The sequence below is a fragment of the Panthera tigris genome, chromosome D3, assembly GCF_018350195.1.
Source record: "Panthera tigris isolate Pti1 chromosome D3, P.tigris_Pti1_mat1.1, whole genome shotgun sequence".
Classification (NCBI taxonomy): Eukaryota; Metazoa; Chordata; class Mammalia; order Carnivora; family Felidae; genus Panthera; species Panthera tigris.
The window spans coordinates 10,373,712-10,396,352 of NC_056671.1; the positions used below are offsets into that span (position 1 = coordinate 10,373,712).

Here is a 22,641-nt window from a genome sequence, read left to right on the forward strand (position 1 = left end):
CATCCTTTTAAGTGCTTTTTGCTGGTAAGTTGTAACAGAATCAACATGAATTTAATAAATTCGGGTCGAATGAAGGCTGATTATCTGAATTATATTTGATGCCGATACCTCCAAAAACATGTCTGTTTTAATTATACCAACAACCTTGAATTAGCTCGGATACCTCATATGTTGCACCTGCGTCCACTCAAAAGTCCATCCGTGTACTCCTGTCAGTTTCCCCGGGGCCCCTTGTGGGCCAATCTGAGGTTGGAGCTTTAAGTCCAGGGGAGCCCTAGGCCCCCTATAGCTGATCTGGGAGGTGCTTCAGTTTGAGCCTCATAAGGAGGTGGCCCAGCAGCGTGGGGTGCTTTTTCCTCCCAGAGAGTGAGGGGTCCCGCTGGGTCGGCTAGCCACCAGCAGCTGGCTCCGACTGTGACAGCCACCAGCTCAGGAAACGCACAGGTGGGCCTCCTGCTCGTCTCGGGGAGTCCCCGGGAGGCTGGAGAGTCAGAAACACAGCTCCTGGCCGTTCGCCGCAATCTGTTACTGGACAGAGAATCGGTTTTGCACTCGGGTTCGGCGGCTCATTGCTCAAAAATCGATACTCAGGAGACCCATCATGGGGGGAAAGGGAGGGTTGTGTTATTCAGGGAGCCGGCAACCCGGGAAGGTGGCAGACTGATGTCTCGAAGACCATCTTCCCTGTCCAGGCCAAGCCAGAGGTTTTTAAAGGGGAAGGCAGGGGAAGAGGGAGGGGGGCTGTGGGCAGGAAAAGCAGGTGTCCGGGCCGTGACTTGTACTCCGACACGCCCCTGAGCAGAACTGCTGGCGTCCGCGATAGCTGTTTTTGGTCAGCCTCATGCCTGGGAAAGTTCTGTCCTTCTCTCCTCGAGCCTGGTGGTCTGCAAGTTTCAGGGAAACTGAGTTCTGCCACAGACCAAGGGACTTAGGTCAGCAAGCGAGCAGCGCAGAAGCTTGAAGAAGCAAGTTGTCCCTTAAGGCCGGTCGGAGCGCTGTTTCAGGAGCTTTTTCTGCTCAAGTTTTCTGCAAACCCGAAACCACTGCAAGAAATTCAGCCTATTAGTCCAAAGGAAAAATGTATATAGCGTGATGCCTTAAAAAAAAAAAAAAAAAGAGTTGGGGGAGGCATCCAGGTCAGTCAGTTAAGCCTCCGACTTCTGGCTCAGGTCATGATCTCACAGTTCATGAGTGTGAGCCCTATTTCTGGCTCTGTGCTGACAGCTCAGAACCTGGAGCCTGCCTCACATTCTGTGTCTCCCTCTCTCTCTGCCCCTCCCCCATTCGTTCTCTCTCCCTCTCTCTCTCTCTAATATCTCTCTCTCTCCGCCTCAAAAATAAATAAACATTAAAAAAAAAGACAGAACTGTAACTGTGTGTGTGTGTGTGTGTGTGTGTGTGTACACCTAGAAAAATCTCTGAAAAGATCTATGCCAAAGCCTTTATAGTGGACATTTTTGAGTTTTAGGGTCCCGGATGGTCTGTATGCTTCCTGATTTCTCTGACTTCTTTTCCATTTTATAATGTGCATATACTGCCGTGAAGCTCACAAGAGACTGTAAAACAACTTTGTCAGCAGCCAAAAAAGACGAAGCAGGAAACCACACATCAGTTTTTTAATTATGATTTATCCCAGGCGAGGTACTAATGTGGGTTGAAGTGCAGGAGTTTAAGAGCACAGTCTGAAGAAAGGTCTGACGTCCCTTAAAGGACCCGAGGGTAGGTTTCCCGGTGGGAGGCGGGTTCGCTAGGCTAAGCCCCTCCCTTCCCAGGAAACGAAACTAACTGGCTCAGACAGCGGGCGGGACGGAGGTTAGCAGCTTCCAGAAGCCAGCTCCACCGCCACAGGCTCTGCTGTGCCTGCCCTGAGTATCATGTCGGGGTGGAACCTCAAAGATATCCCTGCCTGGAATCTGGACAAGTTCATCGAAGACTATCTCTTACCAGACACACGTTTCCGCAGGCAGGTCAGACAAGCCGTCCACATCATCTCCACTTTCCTGAAGGAGAGGTGTTTCCAGGATGCGCCACACCCCGTGCGGGTGTCCAAAGTGGTCAAGGTGAGCCCAAGCCTGCTGGACTGGGGAAGGGGTGGCTGAGTGGGCAAGAGTTCCCACAGAGACAGAGACAGAGCAAAAGGTTCGGGTCTTCAGGGCAGGTGGTTTCTGACTTAGCCATAGCGAGCACATATGACCATAGCCTGTCAGAATAGGTTCTGGGGTGAGACCCTCCATCTGTGATTTTTTTTTAATGTTTATTTTTAAAAGAGCACAGCGCGGGAGGGGCAGAGAAGGGGAGGGGACAGAGGATCTGAGGCAGGCTCTGCGCTGACGGCAGCGAACCCGATGCGGGGCTGGAACCCATGAAGCCGTGAGATCGTGACCTAAGCCGAAGCCGAGAGTCAGGTGCTCAACTGCCTGAGCCACCCAGGCTCCCCCCCTCCACCTGTAGCTTTTAAACAAATGCCCTGACTGAAGCTTAGGAACCCTCATCCTCGGCCGCGTCCGTTTCAGAGATAGGGAAACTGAAGCCCAGCTCTAGTAAACAATTTGCTAATTAGTGGCCAGGCCGGGGACTCACCATTTCTGCTTTGTGTTTGTTTGTTTTTTCCTGACAAAATGACTTCCAGAGCCCCTCTCCAGCCAACAACAGCTAAATGTTCCGATGACTTTGTGTGGCTGAAAAGTTGTTGGTATTGCCCCCTGTAAAGTCTATACTGTGCAAAAACAGAGCTGGACACCGCTCAGGGGTCCATAAAGGGGGTCCAGGCACCAGCTGTCTCCACAGATGCTCAGCTTTTCAATGTCCGTGATAAACTAGCATTCTTTTTTTTTAAATTTTTTTAAGTTTATTCTTTTTTTTTAAAGTCTTTTTTTTTTAACGTTTATTTATTTTTGAGGCAGAGAGAGGCAGAGCATGAACGGGGGAAGGTCAGAGAGAGAGAGGGAGACACAGAATCAGAAACAGGCTCTAGGCTCCGAGCTGTCAGCACAGAGCCCGACGCGGGGCTCGAACTCACGGACCGCGAGATCATGACCTGAACGGAAGTCGGACGCTTCACCGACTGAGCCACCCAGGGCGCCCCTAAGTTTATTTATTCTTGAGAGATAAGGAGAGACAGAGCATGAGCAGGGGAGGAGCAGAGAGAGAGGAGGAGACACAGAATCGGAAGCAGGCTCCAGGCTCTGAGCGGTCAGCACAGAACCCAACGCGGGGCTCGAACTCACAAACCGTGAGATGATGATCTGAGCCGAAGCCGGACGCTCAACTGACTGAGCCACCCAATTTACATTCCCACCAACAGTGTGGGAGGGTTCCCTTTTTTCCCCCATCCACAATGGGGACTCACCATTTCTACAGTATCATGAGCTGGTTAAGAGTATGAGTTTTGAGGGGCACCCGGGTGGCTCAGTCGGCTGAGCATCTGACGCTCGATTTCGGCTCAGATCAGGATCTCGGGCCCGCATCGGGCTCTGCACTGACACCACGGAGCCTGCTTGGGATTCTCTCTCCCTCTCTCTCTCTCTCTCTGCCTCTCCCCAGCTTGCACACGTGTGCACACAGGTGCGTGCGCTCTCTCAAAATAAATAAATAAACTTTAAAAAAAAAGTATAAATTTTGAAAGCAGATAGCACCTACTGGCTTTGAGCAAGTCATTTCACCTCTCTGTGCCTCAGTTTCCTCATCCATCATGCCCAGTGCCCTATCGGGCCGTATACAGATTAAGTAAAATAATGCATGTAGACCACCCAGCGAGGGCTGGTCTGCAGTCTATAATCAGATAGTAAAGGACAGGGTGTAAAGAACACAGACTGGAGAACGAGGCAGCCGGGGTTTGAATTGTATCTGTGCCACCTACAAGCTGTGCCCCCCGGGCCGCTGCGTCACCTCTCTGAGCACCTGTTTCCCCATCTGTAAAGTGGGAGCTGGTAACAAGAGCGTGTAGGTCAGCCATAAGGCTGAGGGCGTTATGGGAGTTAAGACTGGCGATGCCCTCAGATGAGTGGCTAATGCTCTAGAATGTTAGTGGCCGCTCTCATCATTTTCGATCGGGAGGCCCTCCCTTCTCGGTAAATGTCCGTTCTCGTTCTCCTCATCTGTCGTAGGGTGGCTCTTCGGGCAAGGGCACGACCCTCAGAGGCCGATCCGACGCCGACCTCGTGGTCTTCCTGAGTAACCTCACAAGTTTTCAGGAGCAGCTTGACCACCGGGGAACGTTCATCCGGGAAATTAAGAGGCAGCTGGAAGCCTGTCAAGAAGAGGAAACGTTTGCAGTACAGTTTGAAGTTCAGAGTCTGCATTGGGAGAGGCCCCGGGCTCTGAGCTTCGTGCTCAGGTCCCCCCAGCTCCAGGAGGGGGTGGAGTTTGATGTCCTGCCTGCCTTTGACGTCCTGGGTGAGCGCTCACAGACGCACGGGCTTTCCCCTCTGTCCCCCCACAGGGCGGCTTTCTTTTTTCATATCTCTGAGCAGAACTTTCCCACAGCCGGAGAGTCTTACCCAGACGGGGCATCCCTTCAAAGGGGGTGGGTCGAGATCTTAGAACGGATCAGGTCACGACCGGCCACAGGAGCGACATTAAGTAGCAAATTGGCACAACTTGGGGGCAAGACGTCCCTTACGGAACACCTCCGGGGCTGGCCGGCTCTACTTGTGGCAAAGCGTGTAAATTGTAGCTTTCTGAAAGGGAGGCAGCGTAGATCCAGCCTGCGGTCCGTGTGTGAATTTCATCTATTGCCCCAAACGTGAGGAAATCTTGCCAGACTTGTGCTGAGGGCTGGAGTCTATATCGACGCCCCACAGCCGCATTTGCACAGGAAGCAGAACCTCTCAGGGGCTCGGTTTCCGCATTCGGGAAGCTGGCAAAAACGTGCCACCTGTGTCATACTCTTAAGTATTGAACGAGCATCCACGTTCAGCTGTCACACGGGGCCTGGCGCATAGTAGGTGTTCAAGAGTGTGAGCTCCCCAACCGTAGGCCGAGGCACCCCAGGACGCCACAGTGAAAACACTCATGGGGAGCACAGGGAGTAGGTTAGATTTTAAGTTTTTGAGGGAAACACAATGCCGTCTGTGGGACACCGCACGAACCCCCACTGTTCAGTTGTAGACTGAACCCCGTGCATGGAACTCCTCTTGGGCGGAGGGGACCCTTGAGAAAAATACCGAAACTCTAAAGGCACCGGGAAATGAGAAAGTTTGGGAAGCTCTCCTTGTTGCCATGTCCGGTGTTGGGCGCTGGCATGTGATGGTTACAAAAGCGATAAGAGGGGGAGAGAGAAGGGGAGGAAGGACATGCCCGGCAGAGGGAACAGCACAAGCAAAGGACTGGAGATGAGAAAGGGGGAGGATGTGTTGGGGGAACGGCTGGACACTGAAGAGAGTGGGGGGGGGGAGGGAGGGAGTGGGGAGGGCGTGGAGGGCAGGGAGGGAGTAGGGAGGGTGTGGAGGGCAGGGAAGGAGGGGGAGGGCAGGGAGGGAGTAGGGAGGGTGTGGAGGGCAGGGAAGGAGGGGGGAGGATGGGGGACAGGAAGGGAGTGGGGAGGGCATGGAGGGCAGGGAAGGAGGGGGAAGGCAAGGAGGGAGTAGGGAGGGTGTGGAGGGCAGGGAAGGAGGGGGGAGGATGGGGGGCAGGGAGGGAGTAGGGAGGGTGTGGAGGGCAGGGAAGGAGGGGGGAGGATGGGGGGCAGGAAGGGAGTGGGGAGGGCATAGAGGGCAGGGAAGGAGGGGGAGGGCAGGGAGGGAGTAGGGAGGATGTGGAGGGCAGGGAAGGAGGGGGGAGGATGGGGGGCAGGAAGGGAGTGGGGAGGGCGTGGAGGGCAGGGAAGGAGGGGGAGGGCAGGGAGGGAGTAGGGAGGGTGTGGAGGGCAGGGAAGGAGGGGGGAGGATGGGGGGCAGGGAGGGAGTGGGGAGGGTAGAGGGGGCAGGGGGGGAGCGGAGAGGGCAGGGAAGGAGTGAGCGGGAACTGAGCCAGGAGAGCTGATCCTGCAGAAACCTGCCTCCTTGGTCAAGGGTTTCTTCTGAACACAACAGAACAGCTGTGGGAGGGTTTCAAGTAGGGGAGTAACCTGGTCAGATTTGTGTTTTAGAAACCTAGTCCAACGGTAGCCTGGAGAATAGATGGGAAGAGAGGTACGACCGGAGTTTGGGAGACATTCAGTCAACAAGGATAAACACAGATTATCCCCTGAGTGCCTACTGTGTACCAGGCACTGCTCCCTGGCCATGAATGAGCCAGACAAGGAACCTCTATCCTGGAGCCTGACATTAAGTATAGAAGCAAGATACATGGAATGATACCTGCGGAGCGATACGATGGGGAGCGACCGGGAGGTGGCGGGGGAGGGCTTTTTCAGACAGTGTGATGAGGGAAGGTTTCTGGGGAGGTGACCTCGGAGCTGAGGGATGAGAAGGAGCCAACCATGGGAAGATCCAGGAAGAAGAAACAGCAAGTGCAAAGGTCCCGAGACAGGAGTGAGCTTGGCGTGTTTGAGGAAGAGAAAAAAGGCCCCAGGTATGAGCGGCAGGGGAGCAAGGTAGGAGGTGAGATCCCCGCAAATCTCCTAGGCCACGGTGCAGATACTGGGTTTTATTCTAGATGTGGGAAGCAAGAAGCGGTGTGAGCTGGTTTTGAAAGTCCTCTCTGGGTCGAGAGTGGGCTGTGGAGGGACCAGTGAGGAGGCTCACCTCCGGGTGAGGTGGGTTGGCAGAAGAGATGGGAGAAGGGAAGGCTGGGGACGGGCTTCAGGCCCCCTGGCTCGGCCCGTCGCCCTTTCTACTGCACCCCACGGCCAGTGAGCCCCAGAGTGGCCGGACGAACCTCAGAGATGCTAACATCTTAGAGTTATGTATGGATTTGTCCCTAACAGGGCAGTGGACCAATGCCCACAGACCCGACCCCAGAGTCTACATCAAGCTAATCCAGGAGTGCCGGGACCTGGACCGAGAGGGAGAGTTCTCCACCTGCTTCACAGAGCTGCAGCGAGACTTCCTGAGGCAGCGTCCGACCAAGGTGAAGAGCCTCATCCGCCTGGTGAAGCACTGGTACCAACTGGTAAGTTCCTTCTGCCTGGGGAGCTGAGGAGGAGGAGGAGGGAGAGAAGGAAGGGGGGCATGGAATAGAGGGAGGGGTGGAGGAGAGAGAGGTGTGGGGAGGGGAGAAGGAGGAGGACCAGGAGAGGAGGGGGGGGTGGGGAGGGAGGGGAGGGGAGGGGAGAAGGAGGAGGACCAGGAGAGGAGGGGGGTGGGGAGGGAGGGGAGAGTGGGAAGGGAGGGCGGGGAGGAGGGAGAGAAGGAAGGGGGGCATGGAATAGAGGGAGGGGTGGAGGAGAGAGAGGTGTGGGGAGGGGAGAAGGAGGAGGACCAGGAGAGGAGGGGGGGGTGGGGAGGGAGGGGAGGGGAGGGGAGAAGGAGGAGGACCAGGAGAGGGAGGGGGGTGGGGAGGGAGGGGAGAGTGGGAAGGGAGGGCGGGGAGGAGGGAGAGAAGGAAGGGGGGCATGGAATAGAGGGAGGGGTGGAGGAGAGAGAGGTGTGGGGAGGGGAGAAGGAGGAGGACCAGGAGAGGGAGGGGAGAAGAGAGAGGAGAGGAGGGAGAGAGGGGAGGGAGGAGAGGAGGGGGGAAGGGGAGGTGTCTCAGATCAGGAATCTGGAGCTCTCTCTCGTCCAGCGAGAGAGCAGACACAGAAACGAAGACGAGAGAGGCTAATGTCTGGGGAGAGACCAGGGCCCCGAGCAGGGATTTCGTGTCCGCGTTTGTTGAGCTCTCAAGATCGTACACACGTGGTGAATGTGCAGAAAACAGATAGTAAAGCATGAACTCGTGTGTGTAAGAATCAAGAGTCTGGGGGGGCGAGGGGCGTTTGACGTTGTGGTCAGAGCACAATAGTGTGTCGGCGGCAGATGGAGAGTAGCTCCCTGTAGCAAGTCACTCGTGATCCTGCGACAGTATCTCGCTAACTAACCTCGGGCGCTTTCACCCTGTGGCGCGGGGCTTTCTGCCCTCAGCTTCGTTAGGTAAGTGTAAGGAATCCTTGAACCTATTTCCCACAGGGAGGGAGGGATGGGGCGAGGGAGAGGAGGGGCTGCGTGGGGAAGGAGAGAAGGAGGAGGACGGGGTTGGATAGGAAGGGGAGAGACAGGTGCCAGGGGCCCCAGGGCGTCACACTCGTCCCAGTCTTTCCCATCCCAACACGTGACAACCCCATTCTGCCAGTTACTCTGGCCTGAACCATACATCTTCCTTGACCTCTTCACATGCACACCTCCATCCAACCTGTCAACAAGCGGTGTTGGTCCTATTTTTGAAATATACCCACAATTCATTTATTGTCACCACTTCTAACGCTGTCGCCTGGGTCCCAGGCACCTCGCGAGGCTCCCGGGATCTGCCCTTGACCTCGCTGAACCCCCATGTCTGCCCTTCAGGCCATGCCGCCTCCCTTGTCGTTCCTCCAACAGCAAGACTCTGCTCCAGCCTTTGGACCTTTGCAGTTGCTTACGTGTTTGTTTAGTGTCTGTCTCTCCCGCTAAAAATGTACACGAAGGAAGGGGTTTGTGTGTTTTATTTACCGCTGCGTCTCCGGAACCTAGAACAGTGTGCCTGGCACATAATAGGTGCTCAGTAAGTAATTGTTGAATAAATTAATGAATGCTATCACCACACACACACACACACACACACAGACACTTCCGTCTGCTCCCTGGCTGTCTGACCTTGAGCCATCAACTTAACCTCTCTGTGCTTCTTATTTTCTCATTTGCGAAGGGCGACGTGGCCTAACATGACACGGTGCCTGGCACAGCCGATCCTCATGGATGTGGTTCCTTTGAGCCACTACAGGAGCGCACATAATAAAAGTTAGCCTGTAGTGTGTGTTCATCTTGTCCAGGCTCATCATATTTAATCTTTTGTGGATGTGATACGCATTTCCATTTCCTTTAAGACATCCTATATCTCACTTAATCTTCATGGTCATTCTGTGAGCTGAGCGAGGGGAGGTGTCATTATCAAGCCTGTATTACTGGAGGAGTAAGAGTCAGATCTCTCTTTCAGCTAATAAGGAGCAGAACGAAGCCTTGAACTTGGGTCTTCCGACTGAAGACTTTGCCTGATATGTAATATACATCTTATAATAGACGTGTATATTTTTGGATGAGTAATTGGGTGAAAGAAAGCAATTAAGGAGAACCTTCCTACTTGAAAGATTATCTTCAAGGCAAAGCAAGAAATCACGTATTTGCTAGACACCTCAAGTTTGCTGATCTAGGAAATTTGATCATGGAGCCTGAGCATTTTAGAACTTACAAAAGTGGGGCGCCTGGGTGGCTCAGTCAGTTAAGCGTCCGACTTCGGCTCAGGTCACGATCTCGCGGTCCGTGAGTTCGAGCCCCGCGTCGGGCTCTGTGCTGACCGCTCAGAGCCTGGAGCCTGTTTCAGATTCTGTGTCTCCCTCTCTCTCTGACCCTCCCCCGTTCATGCTCTGTCTCTGTCTCAAAAATAAATAAACGTTAAAAAAAAAAAAAAGAACTTACAAAAGTGGTTCTTGACAAGTGTAACACTGGCCCCAAGGACATTGGAAATTCATGAGGATGCTTTTTGGTAACCATGGTGATCGGGGGCAAGGGTGCTACTGACAATTAGTGGGAAGAAGCCAGGGATACTGTTTTACGATGAACAAGATGGTCCTGCAAAAAATTGTCTCTTCCTCCCTCCCTGTCCTTCTTCCCCTTCCCCTCTCTCCCTCTCTCCCTCCCTCCCTCCCTTATTCTCCTCCCTCCTTCCTCTCCCTCTCTACCCTTCTTCCCCTTCCCCTCTCCCTCCCTCTCCTTTCCTGGAAAGCAATGCAGGAACCTGACCGTCCTTTAACCCCACTTACTACCACCATCACCGTCCCCAACTCACATGCTACTTGTGTTGTATATTTCAAGTCTCTATATTTTCAAGGGCCTCAAAGCATTACTATTATTTTACAACATCAGTGCTCATTTTATCTACCCACGTATTTACTACGCTCTTTACTGTCAGCTCTTTCCTACGTCTCTAACTGTCCCCCGGGAATCACGTTCCGTCTTCCTGAAGTATGTCCCCTTGAAGATTTTTTTGGTGACTGTCTTGTGATAATGAACTCTTAGTTTTTGTTTGCTTGAAAATGTCTTGATTTTACCTTCGTTGCCGATGGGTATTTTTGCCATATATTTGGCGGTCATTTCAGTACATGGAATACGTCACTCCTCTGTCTTCTGGTGTCACTAGTGACGAGTCAGTTGTCAGCCTAACCGTGGCTCCTTTGTAGGTAAACTGTCTGATTCCTCTGGCTGCATGTATATTTTTCTCTTTGTCTTCGATTTCGTTTCATTTCAACCCGAGGTGTCTTAATGATGATTCCTTTTTCACTTGTCCTGTTTGGAGTTCACTGGGATTCCTGAATCTGTGGATGGATCTCTTTCATCAGGTTTGGAAACTCTCAGCCGTTCTCCTAAAATACTGTTTCTCTCTCTTCCTTGCCTCCTGGAACTCCAGTTAATGTATGTTAGACCTCATTCTGCCTTCCGTATCTTTATACTGTCTTCCATATTTTACATCTTTCTGTCTCTCTGTGCTTTTTTCCGGATAGTTCATTCTAATATACTCTCCAACTCACTAATTTTCCCCTAACTGTCTCTAATTTGCTGTTGAGTTATTAATTACAGTTATTGTCATTTTTTATACTATGATTTCTATTTTATTTATTTTCAAGTATGCCATGCTACTTGTTACGGCTTCTAATTTTCTCTATTTCAAGCTCTTCCTTTATTTCTTTAAACACAATATTCCTAGTTATTTCAAAGTCTATATCTGATCCTTCAATATTTACAGTTCTGTGGACTGGGACACCTGGGTGGCTCAGTCGGTTAAGCGTCCAACTCTCATTTTCGGCTCGGGTCGCGATCTCACAGTTTTGTGAGTTCGAGCCTCACGTCGGGCTCTGCGCTGGCAGTGCAGATCCTGCTTGGGATTCTCTCTCCCTCTCTCCCTCTCTCTCTGCCCCTCCCCTGCTCACACTGTCTCTGTCTCTCTCAAAATAAATAGACTTAAAAAAAAATTTTTTTTAAACTACTTTCCCTAAAAAAAAAAAAAAAAAAGTTCTGTGAACTTATTACTATTTTCCTCTTCCTTCTGGTTATTACTACTCTTGGTGTCTCGTTTCCTCGTGTACATGGTTATTTACGTGCAGGTCATGATACTTATAAATTCTTTGTGAAATCATTTGACGCTCTGGGTTAGCGATCTTACTCCAAAGGGACTTTTGTTTGGCTCTTAGGAACACTTCAAGTTCTTCCTCTCAGTTAATTGTCACAGTATCCTTTTGGGGTTGGTGGTGTTATTACCCCTCACCTGGCAGGTAAGAATAACGAGGCTCCAAGAGTCTAAGTTGTCTTCTCGGAATTGGACACTGGTGGATGCAGGACTCGAACCCACCTCACGCATAATCCAGAGCTCAAGCTCTTAACCAGGAGTCAGTAAAATTTTTCCGAAATGCCTTAGGTAGTGACCATTTCAGACTCTGGGGGCTATGTACGTGGTCTCTGCCACAACCAGCCAGCTCTGTCTTTGTAGCGCGAGAGCAGCCACAGGCTACACACAGATGAATGGGCGTGGCTTTGGCTTCAAGGAAATGTTATTGACAAAAGCAGATGGCAGGCCGGATTTGGCCCTTGGGAGATGTGCTTTGTGCCACGACGGGACAAGTGCATGTTTCTGATGGTCTTTCCCCCCTCCTCAGTGCAAGGAGAAGCTTGGGAAGCCACTCCCACCCCAGTACGCCCTGGAGCTCCTGACCGTCTACGCCTGGGAGCGCGGGAACAAGCAGACAGATTTCAGCACCGCTCGGGGGTTCCAGACCGTCTTGGTATTAGTCCTGAACTACCGGGAGCTTTGCATCTACTGGACAAATTATTACGACTTTGAAAACCCTACCATTAAACAGTACCTGAAGAGACAGCTTAATAAATCCAGGTACTCTACACCTCCACGTGGGTGGGCTCCCCACAGAAAGGAACCCCTGGTGCCCTGTGGCACCTTGGAACTGGGGGGAGGGGGAGGGCTCCGTGCTCACGGCTCATCTTCTCTGGCCAGTCATCGTGCTGAGCATTTTCCTACTGCCCATCTGATTGAACCTACAGCCTCCCGCCCTGTGAGGCAGGCAGTATGTAGCCACTTTACAGGTGGACAAACTGAGGTTCTGAGAAGTAAGGAGCTTGCCTAAACCTTAACAAAAACACGAGTAAAATACCAACAGCTACAGCAACAATGCTCGTTGCTCCGAGGGATTAAGAGCTTGCGGCAAGACGAACGCATTCTGATATAGTAAGCAAAAAATTACGGTCCTTACAGCTAACGTGTACCGACCTCTTGCTACATTCCGAGTCCTGTGCGGAACATTTCCCACGTTCTGTCTCCACCCTCACATCATGTCCTATGAGACAGGTGTCCTCTGCTCTCCCCATTTCACAGATGAGCAAATCGGCTTAAAGAGGTCAACTGACCTGCCCAAGAGCAAACGACTAATAAAGGGCAGAAGGGAGATTCAAACCCAGGCCTGTCAGACCCAAGGGCCAGGCTTTTTCTCCCCTTGCCCACCACCCGCCACGGGGGCAGGGCAGTCAGGACACGCCCCCGGGGGAACAGCGCCCCCCAGCTCCCGCCCTGAGTCCCAGCCTGGGCCAGGAGGTTCTCATCCCCCAGACACAGCCCTAACTCCTCACCTGTCCCTCTCTCACTGTTCCTCTCCAGGCCTGTGATTCTGGACCCGGCCGACCCTACAGGAAACGTGGCCGGTAAAGACCGGTACAGCTGGCAGCGGCTGGCAGAAGAGGCCAGAGTCTGGCTGGGTTACCCATGCTTTACCAACAGGGATGGGTCTCCGGTGGTCTCGTGGAACGTGCAGGTGATTTGCGGCTTCCCCTCTGCTGTCCTTCCCCCCCTCCCCCACCTCCTCCGCACCGTGTGTCCCATGCTGCTGGAGAACGTTCTCGCCAAAGAAGTGGCCTCTTGCTACCAGGGTCCCCTAGTCATAGAGTTTCAGGATTCGCCCCATTTTCTCTGTCATCTTAGCCCCATTTTGCCGGGCTCCTGGGATTTGCATATCCCTTGTCCAGAGTTCATTCTTTAGCTACCACGACCCCGCCCGGAGGCAACTCTTCCAACAGCCCCCCCCCCCCCCCCGTGGGCTCCTTCCTCTGCGAATAATAATAAACAATAACAGCCACCGCTTAGTGAATATTTGCTCTGGGCTCAGGTTCTGTCCCAAACGGATGGCTACATTATTTCATGAAAACAACACCCTTTGAGGCGTGTTTCCTACTCCCATCTTACCTGTGAGAAGAGGGGCTCAGAGAGTCACCTGCTCAAGGACATGTAGCGCGGGAGCTCCCGCGGTGGAGCGGAGATCCAAAGTCCGTGGCTTCCGGTGCCAGCGCTCAGCCCGCCGTGCACTGCAGCGTCCCCACGCGTATCGTCCCACACACGGGAGACTGCGCACTGCTGAGGGACGTGGGCGTGCCACACAGCCGGGAAGAGGCAGAAGGGCCTGAACTTGGATCTCTGCCCCACCCCCCACACCAGGGCCGTAGTCTTTTGCACAGCAGGTGACGGTGATGACGTTGTAGGTGGGTTCCCCGGGGAAGGAATGTTTTCGGGGAAGGAGTGTTTTCGGGGAGAACCATCGGAGCCAACAAGTGTGGAAAGGAGGGGGAGGAAGCAGGTGTGGGCGCAGGGAGAAGTCCAGCTGGGGGTGTGCCCGTATGTGAGTCTCGGCCAGCCCCTCCGAGGGGGAGTCCTGGGGCTCCGTGGCCTTCAGAGTTGCCCTGCCGCAGTCTGGGGTGGTCAGCCCTTTAGACCCCCCCCCCCCCCGTGGACCAGTCACTGAATGTGGGCAACTCAGGAATGGGCATCGCCTTGGACATGGGGCTTTCTGCAGCCGAGGCGGCCCTGAAGGCCAGGGGTCTGTCTGCTGCCCGCCTCCCCAGCAGCTGGGACTTGTTTGTCCGTCCTCCAGGGGGATCCGGGTGGCCTGTGACACTGTAAATGCTCACTGAGACCCAGTGCCAAGGGGGAAGGATCAGCTCTGCAATGTGATCATGTGCTTTACCCTTTTAGCCTGAAGAAAACTATCCAAACGATTGGTTTACCTGTGAACACAGGACATATCAGCACCATGATTATGGATGGCGTCCTGCACCCTCTGTGAACCTCAGCACGAGCCTGGCAGCATCCGTTCCCCAGAAGGAAGATGACTGGACGTGTGCCATCCTCTGAATGCCAGCCCATCTTCGGAGGAAGGGCTCCAGAATCATCCAGATCAGCCCCCTCATTTTGGAGGTGGGGGGGGTCCCTTGATCCAGATAGCAGAAGACGGCCCCCAAAGCAGCGGTGAATGGGTGTCAGACTTCAGACCCGAATCCAGGTTTCCTGGCCCCCACTGTTCCCCCATTCGGTGGTCTTTCAACCCATCATAGATGACGTTCCCTGCAGCCCCACCCTACCCCAGCCTGATCTCTGACAATGTTCTCTGAGAGACAACCAGAGAGCCTTAACTGTATTCTGTCTTCCTAGTAGGAGAGTTCTAGTCCAATTTCTCGTCAGTAACAATAAAAAGAAGAGCAAATACCGTGTGTTGGATGTTTAGTCACTGCAAATCACACCATCGAGAAGTGTATCTGCGTATTACATGTGTGTATACATGAACCGATTCAACCGGAAACGTGTATTGGGTGCCTGCTGTGTGCCAAGCATTGTTCTGGATGCTGGGAACACGGCAATGAACAGAGCAGATGAAAAATCCTTGCCTCATAGACCAACATTTGCATGGAACCTGGTAATAATTAGATCACTTTGGGTCCTTCTAATTTTCAATTACAAATAATCCTAGGACCAGCAGTTCTGATTCACCCTCTGTCTACACTTCTGATCATCTAGGAAAGTTTTTAGAACTGCCCTGTCCGATGCGGTAGCTTCCAGACACATGTGGCTGTAATGCCCTTGAACTGCAGCTGGTCCAAATGGAGGTGTGCTGTGAGTGAGTGTGTAATGCACATACCTGGTCTCAGAGACTTCGCACACACATGAACAGAAGAACGTCACATGCCTGACAACTGATAATTTTTAAAATTTGTTTAAATGTTTATTTATTTTGAGAGAGAGAGAGAGAGCATGAGTGAGGGAGGGCAGAGAGAGAGGGAGACACAGAATACGAAGCAGGCTCCAGGCTCCGAGCTGTCAGCACAGAGCCCAATGTGGGGCTTGAACCCACAAACGTCATTTCTTTTTCATGACATTATTTGGTTATTGTCTTTAACATTAGCGAAGTAAAGAAATCATTAGAACGAATGGAAGGAAGGAAGGAAGGGAAGAAAGGAGGGAGGGGAGGGGGAAGGAAGAAAGAAAGAAAAAACACTCCGTGGTCCCTTCCGCCAACCTGTGAACACTTGGGACCTGTCTCTTCAGCCTTGTCTCTGACTCTCCCTGTCTCCCTGTGTATGTGGTGTTTTTATAAAAATGGGATTCTACTCCCTACCTGGTTTTGTTACCTGCTTTGTCACATGTGTCATAATTATCACTATGCTGAGTAGGAAATTTGGGCTATCACATACAATGGCTGCATTGCACTATACCATAATTAAGTGGATAATCCACTTGTGTCACCTTTTTTTTTTGGAGAGAAAACAGTAAAACCGTCTTTATTCACAGACTGTGTGATTGCTTATGTAGAGAGCTGGTGGAATCTTCAGAAAGCTACTAAAATTAACACATGAACTTTGCAAGGTTGCAAGATACAAGCCAATATACAAAATTATTTGATTGGGTTTTTACATACTGGCAAAAAGATCGGAAATTGGACATATGTAAATTAGGGATAAAGTTGACAAAAGTGTGCATGATCTATACCCTGAAAAGTACACAAGATTTCCACAATAAATTGAAGAAGACCTAAATAAATGGAGAGGTATACTGTATGATGTAATGCAAGACTTAATATGGTTCAGATGTCAATTCTTTCCAAACTGATCTATAGATTCAAAGCAACTCTTATCAGAATCCTAGGAGGCTTTTTTTTTTTTTTTGCTGATTCTTTTAAAAAAAAATTTTTCTTTTATTTATTTATTTTTTAATTTTGTTTTTTATTTTTTAAAATTTACATCCAAATTAGTTAGCATGTAGTGCAACAATGACTTCAGGAGTAGATTCCTTACTGCCCCTTCCCCATTTAGCCCATCCCCCCTCCCGCAGCCCCTCCAGTAACCCTCAGTTTGTTCTCTATATTTAAGAGTCTCTTCTGTTTTGTCCCCCTCCCTGTTTTTATATGATTTTTGTTTCCCTTCCCTTATGTGCATCTGTTTTGTCTCTTTAAGTCCTCATATGAGTGAAGTCATAGGATTTTTGTCTTTCTCTGACTAATTTCACTTAGTATGCTACCCTCCAGTTCCATCCACGTAGTTGCAAATGGCAGGATTTCATTCTTTTTGATTGCCAAGTAATACTCCATTGTGTGTGTGTGTGTGTGTGTGTGTGTGTGTGTGTGTCTGTCCCATCTTTATCCATTCATCCATCGATGGACATTTGGGCTCTTTCCATCCTGTGGCTCTTGTCGATAGTGCTGCTATAAACACGGGGGTGCACGTGTCCCTTCGAAACAGCCCATCTGTATCCTGTGGATAAATGCCTAGTCGTTCAGTTGCTGGGTCGTAGGGGAGTTCTACCTTTAGCTTTTTTGAGGAGCCTCCATACTGTTTTCCAGAGTGGCTGCACCTGCTTGCATTCCCAACTTGTGTCATCTTCTGAAAGTGTTTCATGATTATAAACAATGTTACAGTCGTCAGTAGATTAATTGAAAAGCCACATCAATCATACAGTAGTACTATTTTTTATTTATTTTAATGTTTATTTCTGAGAGAGAGAGAGCATGAGCAGGGGAGGGGCAGAGACAGAGGGAGACAGAGGATCTGAAGCAGGCTCTGCACTGTCAGCACGGAGCCCCGACGCAGGGCTCGAACCCACGAACTGTGAGATCATGACCTGAGCTGGAGTCAGACGCTTCACCGACTGAGCCGCCCAGGCGCCCCTGTTTTTTATTTTTCGAGGAACTCCCATACTTTCCTGTGATGGCTGTGCCATCTTGACTTCCTACCAACAGTGCACAAAGGTTCCGTGTTCTCCACCTCCTCACCAACACTCGCGTCTCTCGTTTGCTCGGGAACAGCCATTCTAATTGGTGTGAAGTCATAGCTCTACGGTGTTGATTTACAATTCCCTGATGATTAGCGATGGTGAGCATCTTTTCATACACCTGTTGGCCATTTGTGGTCTTCTTCGGAAAAAAGTCTTCTCGAGTCCTTGGCCCATTTTTAAATTGGGCTATTAGTGTCTTTGCTACTGAGTGGTAGGAGCACCTAATGATTTGCAGAGGAACCCCTTATCTGAGTCACGGTTTGCTAATATTTTCTCCTTTTCCATAGGTTGCATTATTCCTCCGTTGACAGTTTCATTTGCTGCACAGAAGCTTTTCAGTTTGATGTCGTCCCTCTTGTCCAGTTTTGTTTGTCTTGCCTGTACTTCACATATAGTCAACTGACCTTCAGCAATTTGCCAAGAATACACAATGGGGAAAGGCTAAGCCTTCAACAAATGGCAATGGGAAAATGGGACACCCACACGCAAAAGAATGACCTAGACCCTTATCTTACACTATACACGAAAAGCCACTCAAAATGGATTAAAGACTAAATCTTCTATTACAGGAGGGGCACCTGGATGCCTCAGTCGGGTAAGCGTCTGCCTTTGGCTCAGGTCATGATCTCACGGTCCGTGAGTTCGAGCCCCGCGTCGGGCTCTGTGCTGACGCCTCAGAGCCTGGAGCCTGCTTCGGATTCTGCGTCTCCCTCTCTCTCTGCCCCTCCCCTGCTCACGCTCTGACTCCGTCTCTCTCAAAAATAAACATTTGTTAAAAAATCTTATATTAGGGGGGAAACCCACAAAAGCCTTCTCCTGACCTTTTCTATGTTAATTTATACTCGAGGTGTGAAGTCCCACCCAAAATATGGGGAGGCATTTGATTGGAATTACATACATTAGTTTAGGAAGAAAGACGCTGTTGTTCTATTGAGAATCCCCATCCATGAACTTGGAGTGTCTCCTTATTAATTTTAATCGTCCTTTTTATTTTAATCGTCTTTGATGATGCTGTAACCATTGTAATATGCCACTGCGTGGGTCTTTCACATCCTCTGTCATATTATTCCTACATATTTGTTTCTATTTTACTGTCCTCAGTACGTTCTCTTTAATTGCACTTTGTAGCATTTGGTTCCTGGAAGACCTAAATGTTGCAGAGAGTGTATTTGATTATAACATTTCAAGCGATCTTTATACTCTTCTGAATTCTCTGACTTTATCAATTCTTTTTGCAATAAACTGATTGATGCTGGATTGATGTTCAGAATTGATGCTGAGGCCCACCCCTCTATGCTCCCAGCCCCTCCCACCTCACCCCTGGCTCAAAAGAAGGTGATTTGGTTGGGGGCGGCGGGGGGGACAGGGCACCTGAGTGGCTCAGTTGGTTGAGCGTCTGACTTCAGCTCAGATCATGAGTTCGAGCCCCATGTCGGACTCTGTGCTGACAGCTAGGAGCCCGGAGCCTGCTTCGGATTCCCTCTCTTCTCTCTCTCTCTCAAAAATAAATAAACAGTAAAAAAAAAATTTTTTAATTTAAAAAATTTGAAAAAAGGAAGGTGAATTTTAACCTCGTGCCACCTTTGAAGCCCCGAGTGAGCGCTCCCAAACACCCCCACCCCCCCACACGAAGCCCTCCCTGCACACCCCTGTGTCTGTGACACATCGGGCCCCTCCCCCGAGCTCCTCAGAGCCCTTCCTGCCCTGCAGAAGCACTTTCTCCCTCCCGTGTTTCAGGCCAACACGGCCTACTTCCTCCAGCCCCCATGTGTCTCGGGCGTCCCACAAGACCCCAGTTCGCCCGCGGGGCCTCTACTTAGCATCCGGCAGCATGATCCAATGTGTTCACCTCTTCCCTGTGATTTCCAGAGTCTAGGGCGGCAGTTGACAGCTTGTGTACGTGATCGGTCCCCCGTCTTCATCCAGTCTTGACCCTTCCCTTTCTCCCTCCTCAACACACCTCAGCTGTCCTGGTCCCTTGACGGTGATCTTTCTTGATTTCCCACCTGTTGAGTTGCAGGACACTTTTAACATATCTTTGCTGTCATTTTGGTGGGATCGCGAATGTGCGTTCAGCATACTATCTCAAATGGAGGATTTCTTTCTTTTTTTAATGAATATTTATTTATTTATTGAGAGAGAGAGAGAGAGCGCGCGCGCGCACAGGGAAGGGGCAGAGGGAGAGGGAGACACAGAATCCGAAGCAGGCTCCAGGCTCTGAGCCGTCAGCACAGAGCCCAGCAGGGGGCTCGAGCCCACGAACCATGAGATCGTGACCTGAGCTGAAGTCGGACACTCAACCGACTGAGCCACTCAGGCGCCCTGACAAATGGAGGATTTCTCAAGTGACCTGTGAGTCAGGGAGACGACTGATTAATAGGAGAGCTTGAAAGCATGACCTGATGGCTGAGGGCACCCGGCTTGAATCCCCTCCACAATATCAAACCTACAAAATTGGCGTCTTCCTGCAACTGAATACCTCCCAGGGATGTGGCGCTCGCTACCCGAAGTAGAAAACCAGGTGTCCACCCCAGTAGCCTGCCCTCTCTTCCTCTGGTTCGCTATGAGCTCTGCAGTTCACCCCTCTGACCCCATCTATTTCCTAGAGGTTAAGGCAGACTTCAGAAAGTCCTTGTTCACATTCATTGCTACCCCAGACAGAGTGACTGCTGGATCCCTGAGCGTATGGGACAGAGGACTAAAGAATTTTTGAGTGGGATAGGGGGGGGGGGGGGTTGGACGGTGGCATGGGCGGAGCCTGGGAAAGAGCTCACCTTCTGGTCCTCTGGATAGAGGAGCCCCAGCGAACCCGCCAGAAAGGTCGAGGACAGATGTGAAGATAGAAACCCCGGTAGCTTCAGGTCTCCACTCTGCTGCTTACTCTCCGCCTAGTTTTGCGCCGGTCCCAAAGGGATCTAACTCTGGGAGCTTTATAACACCTTGCTATGCAACGTTGCGCGAGATGCCATGGTATACTGATCTTCCTTGCCCGTTTCTCCTTTTTAAAAGAATTCTTCTTCCAGGCAGGACTTCAGAGTATGTCTGAAGTTTTAAAAATTGGGATTCTAAACATTTTGGAATTGCATTAAACGTGTAAATTATTTGCGTCCATCAAACGGGTGTGGTAATAGCGCCTGGCTGTCGGGAGGATGGAACGCGATGGGTGGACGTGTAAAGCCGCGAGGGACAAGCGTTGTGCAAAGGGTCCTCCATTACTAGCGGTGCTCAGAACGCCCCCTTCAGGCAGAGAGCTAGCGGGGTGCTCTCTCGGTGAACCTCCTCCAGGCCACCAGGCGTGACCGTGTCCTCGCGTGTAAATCCTGCACGTTTCTTCAATGCTTCCAGGGTACGCGACGGTGCTCTGTGGACCCGCTGCTGCCGAGGCTTTTTGTTCAGGTGTGTTCAGTGCATCGGAGCTGGGGGGGGGGGGGGGGTGCAGGGAAGGCGGACCCAGTGCTGGGAGCCGGGAGGCCGAAAAACGAAACTCGGCTGGGAAGGGAACCCGGAAATGGGTGCGAGAGCCCAGAGCTGCTGGAGAGAAACGAAACCGAAACCGAAAGCGGGAGAGGGGCGGAACGCTTGCGAGGCTGGGGAGCAGGGACGCGGGGCGCGGCGGCGGCGGGGAGGCTGGGGCGGCAGCCCCACCCCCTGCCCTCCCGCCCCGCGCAGAGCCCAGGTCGGGGCGCCGCGGGCAGCGGGGAGCGCGCGCGGACGGCGCGGGAAGGCAGCCGGCCGTGGACATGGACGTGTACCGCACCCCCGCCGCCGCGCTGGACAACCTGGTGGCCCGCAGACTGCAGCCGTCCGCCGAATTCGTGGCGGCTGCGCGGCGCGCCCTGGGCGCCCTGGGGGCCTTCCTGCGGGAGCGCGGGGGCCGCGCCGCTGCCCAGCCTTGGAGGGTGCTGAAAACCGCCAAGGTAGGCGCCGCGCAGGGGGCAGGGGCAGGGGCAGGGGCAGGGGCAGGGGCAGGGGCAGGGGGGAGAGCTCACCTGTAAACGGGAACAACCCATTGCCGCGGGCCATGTGGCCCCGGACGGTTTGTATCAGCTCTTTCCATTCGTTTCTTTGACACTTTGGAGGCACGCTTGCGGTGCGCCAGCGCTGATCTAAGCGCCCTGAAAATACACTGCACGCCACAGCCCGGCCAAGTGGGTACTATTAACCCCACCCGGCGCATGGGAAACTGAGGCACGGAGCGACGAAATGATGTGTCCAAAGCTTGGAAGAGGCCCGGCAAGATTCAAGGCCAGGTCGTCTGATTCTTGCATCTGTGCTCTTACAGGCTGCCTCCATTCAGTCATTCATTCGTTCACTCGCTCACTCACTCAGTCGTTTACCCAGTCCAAACGGACTCCAGTCCTCACACTATGCCTGACCCTAAAGATGCAGAAACCCTAGTATTTCTCCAATAGCCACGGAGCCTAATTTACTGCGAAACCGCCCAGTAACAATGAACATTGTCTCATTAAATGAGTCATCCCGCTGAATCCTCACATTCAACGAGGTAGGGATTATTACCCCTGTTTTACGACTGGGGAAACTGGGACTGGGGGTGGGTGAGCCACTGCCCCAGGCCACGTTTTGTCACTTAAATGCCTTCCTGCTGCTGTGACCTCAGGATGCCCACAGGCTCAGGCAGGGGACAGGCATCAGCTTCTGTGTCCTCAGCACAAACTCGGGGGCTCTAGGGCTGCGACGAAGGAACTTGGCTGGGGTAGAGGGGACTTGGAGCTTCTCAGGGAAGGGATGGAGACACAGGGCAAGGGACGGCCCCAGAGCAGCTGGTGGTTTCCTGGGGCTGAGTCTTAGCTTGGGAGGTGGGAAAGAAGGAGAGGCTTGCAGCCTGGGAAACGTGGAGGCAGATTTCTGCCTTTGAGGTGGAAAGGACGAATTTCTTTGGAGCAATAGTTTAAGAGTCTCTAAAGCTCTGGCAATCCTCAGCTTTCTTGGAAAGCCTGGGACAGTTCTTGTGGTTGACTTTAGCTTATGGCTTCGGATCATTCAAAGCTTTGAAGGAGGCAGTGGTAAGGTGGGTATAGGGCCATGAGCTACCTTTCCAGTCTTCCGATGCTGCTCCCTGCGGAAAAGACTCCTTGGAGAACGGCCAATTCCAGGGCTGGAATAATGTGCAAGATGAGCCTGGGGCTTCTAGTTGGACCAGAACGCAAAGAAGGGGTGGCTGACCTCTGTAGTCCTGTCAGAAGGACCGCCCTCTCCCGTCTCCACCCCTGCCCAGGGCCAACAGGAAGGGGCTCTCCTGCCCCAGCTGTGACCACCAAAAACGTCTCCCGGTGGCGTGGCCAAAGGCTGAAATTTCTTTACAAATCCCAGAAGGAGATGGGGCGCCTGGGTGGCTCTGGTTAAGTGTCTCAGGTCATGATCTCACAGTTTGTGGGTTCAAGTCCCACATCGGGCTCCGTGCTGACGGCCCAGAGC

At 52.0% G+C, this 22,641-nt stretch overlaps 2 protein-coding genes across 3 annotated transcripts in view; both read left to right on the forward strand.

Annotated features, from left to right (window-relative positions):
* The first annotated feature begins 1,793 nt into the window (after positions 1-1,793).
* OAS1 (2'-5'-oligoadenylate synthetase 1) lies at positions 1,794-14,644 on the forward strand. The gene is made up of 6 exons (XM_042961510.1): positions 1,794-2,060; positions 4,107-4,395; positions 6,869-7,053; positions 11,762-11,994; positions 12,772-12,925; positions 14,137-14,644. The coding sequence occupies exons 1-6, from the start codon at positions 1,875-1,877 to the stop codon at positions 14,293-14,295; spliced, it is 1,206 nt and encodes a 401-aa protein (XP_042817444.1). The 5' UTR covers positions 1,794-1,874; the 3' UTR covers positions 14,296-14,644.
* Positions 14,645-20,919: 6,275 nt separating this feature from the next.
* The window catches only part of LOC102952232 (2'-5'-oligoadenylate synthase 3), a 47,362-nt gene continuing 45,640 nt past the window's right edge, over positions 20,920-22,641 (forward strand). For both annotated transcript variants that reach the window (XM_042961509.1, XM_042961508.1), the window contains exon 1: positions 20,920-21,122. In XM_042961509.1, coding sequence (XP_042817443.1) covers positions 20,946-21,122 — 177 coding nt within the window. In that variant the 5' untranslated portion in view covers positions 20,920-20,945. The remainder of the gene's footprint in view (positions 21,123-22,641) is intronic.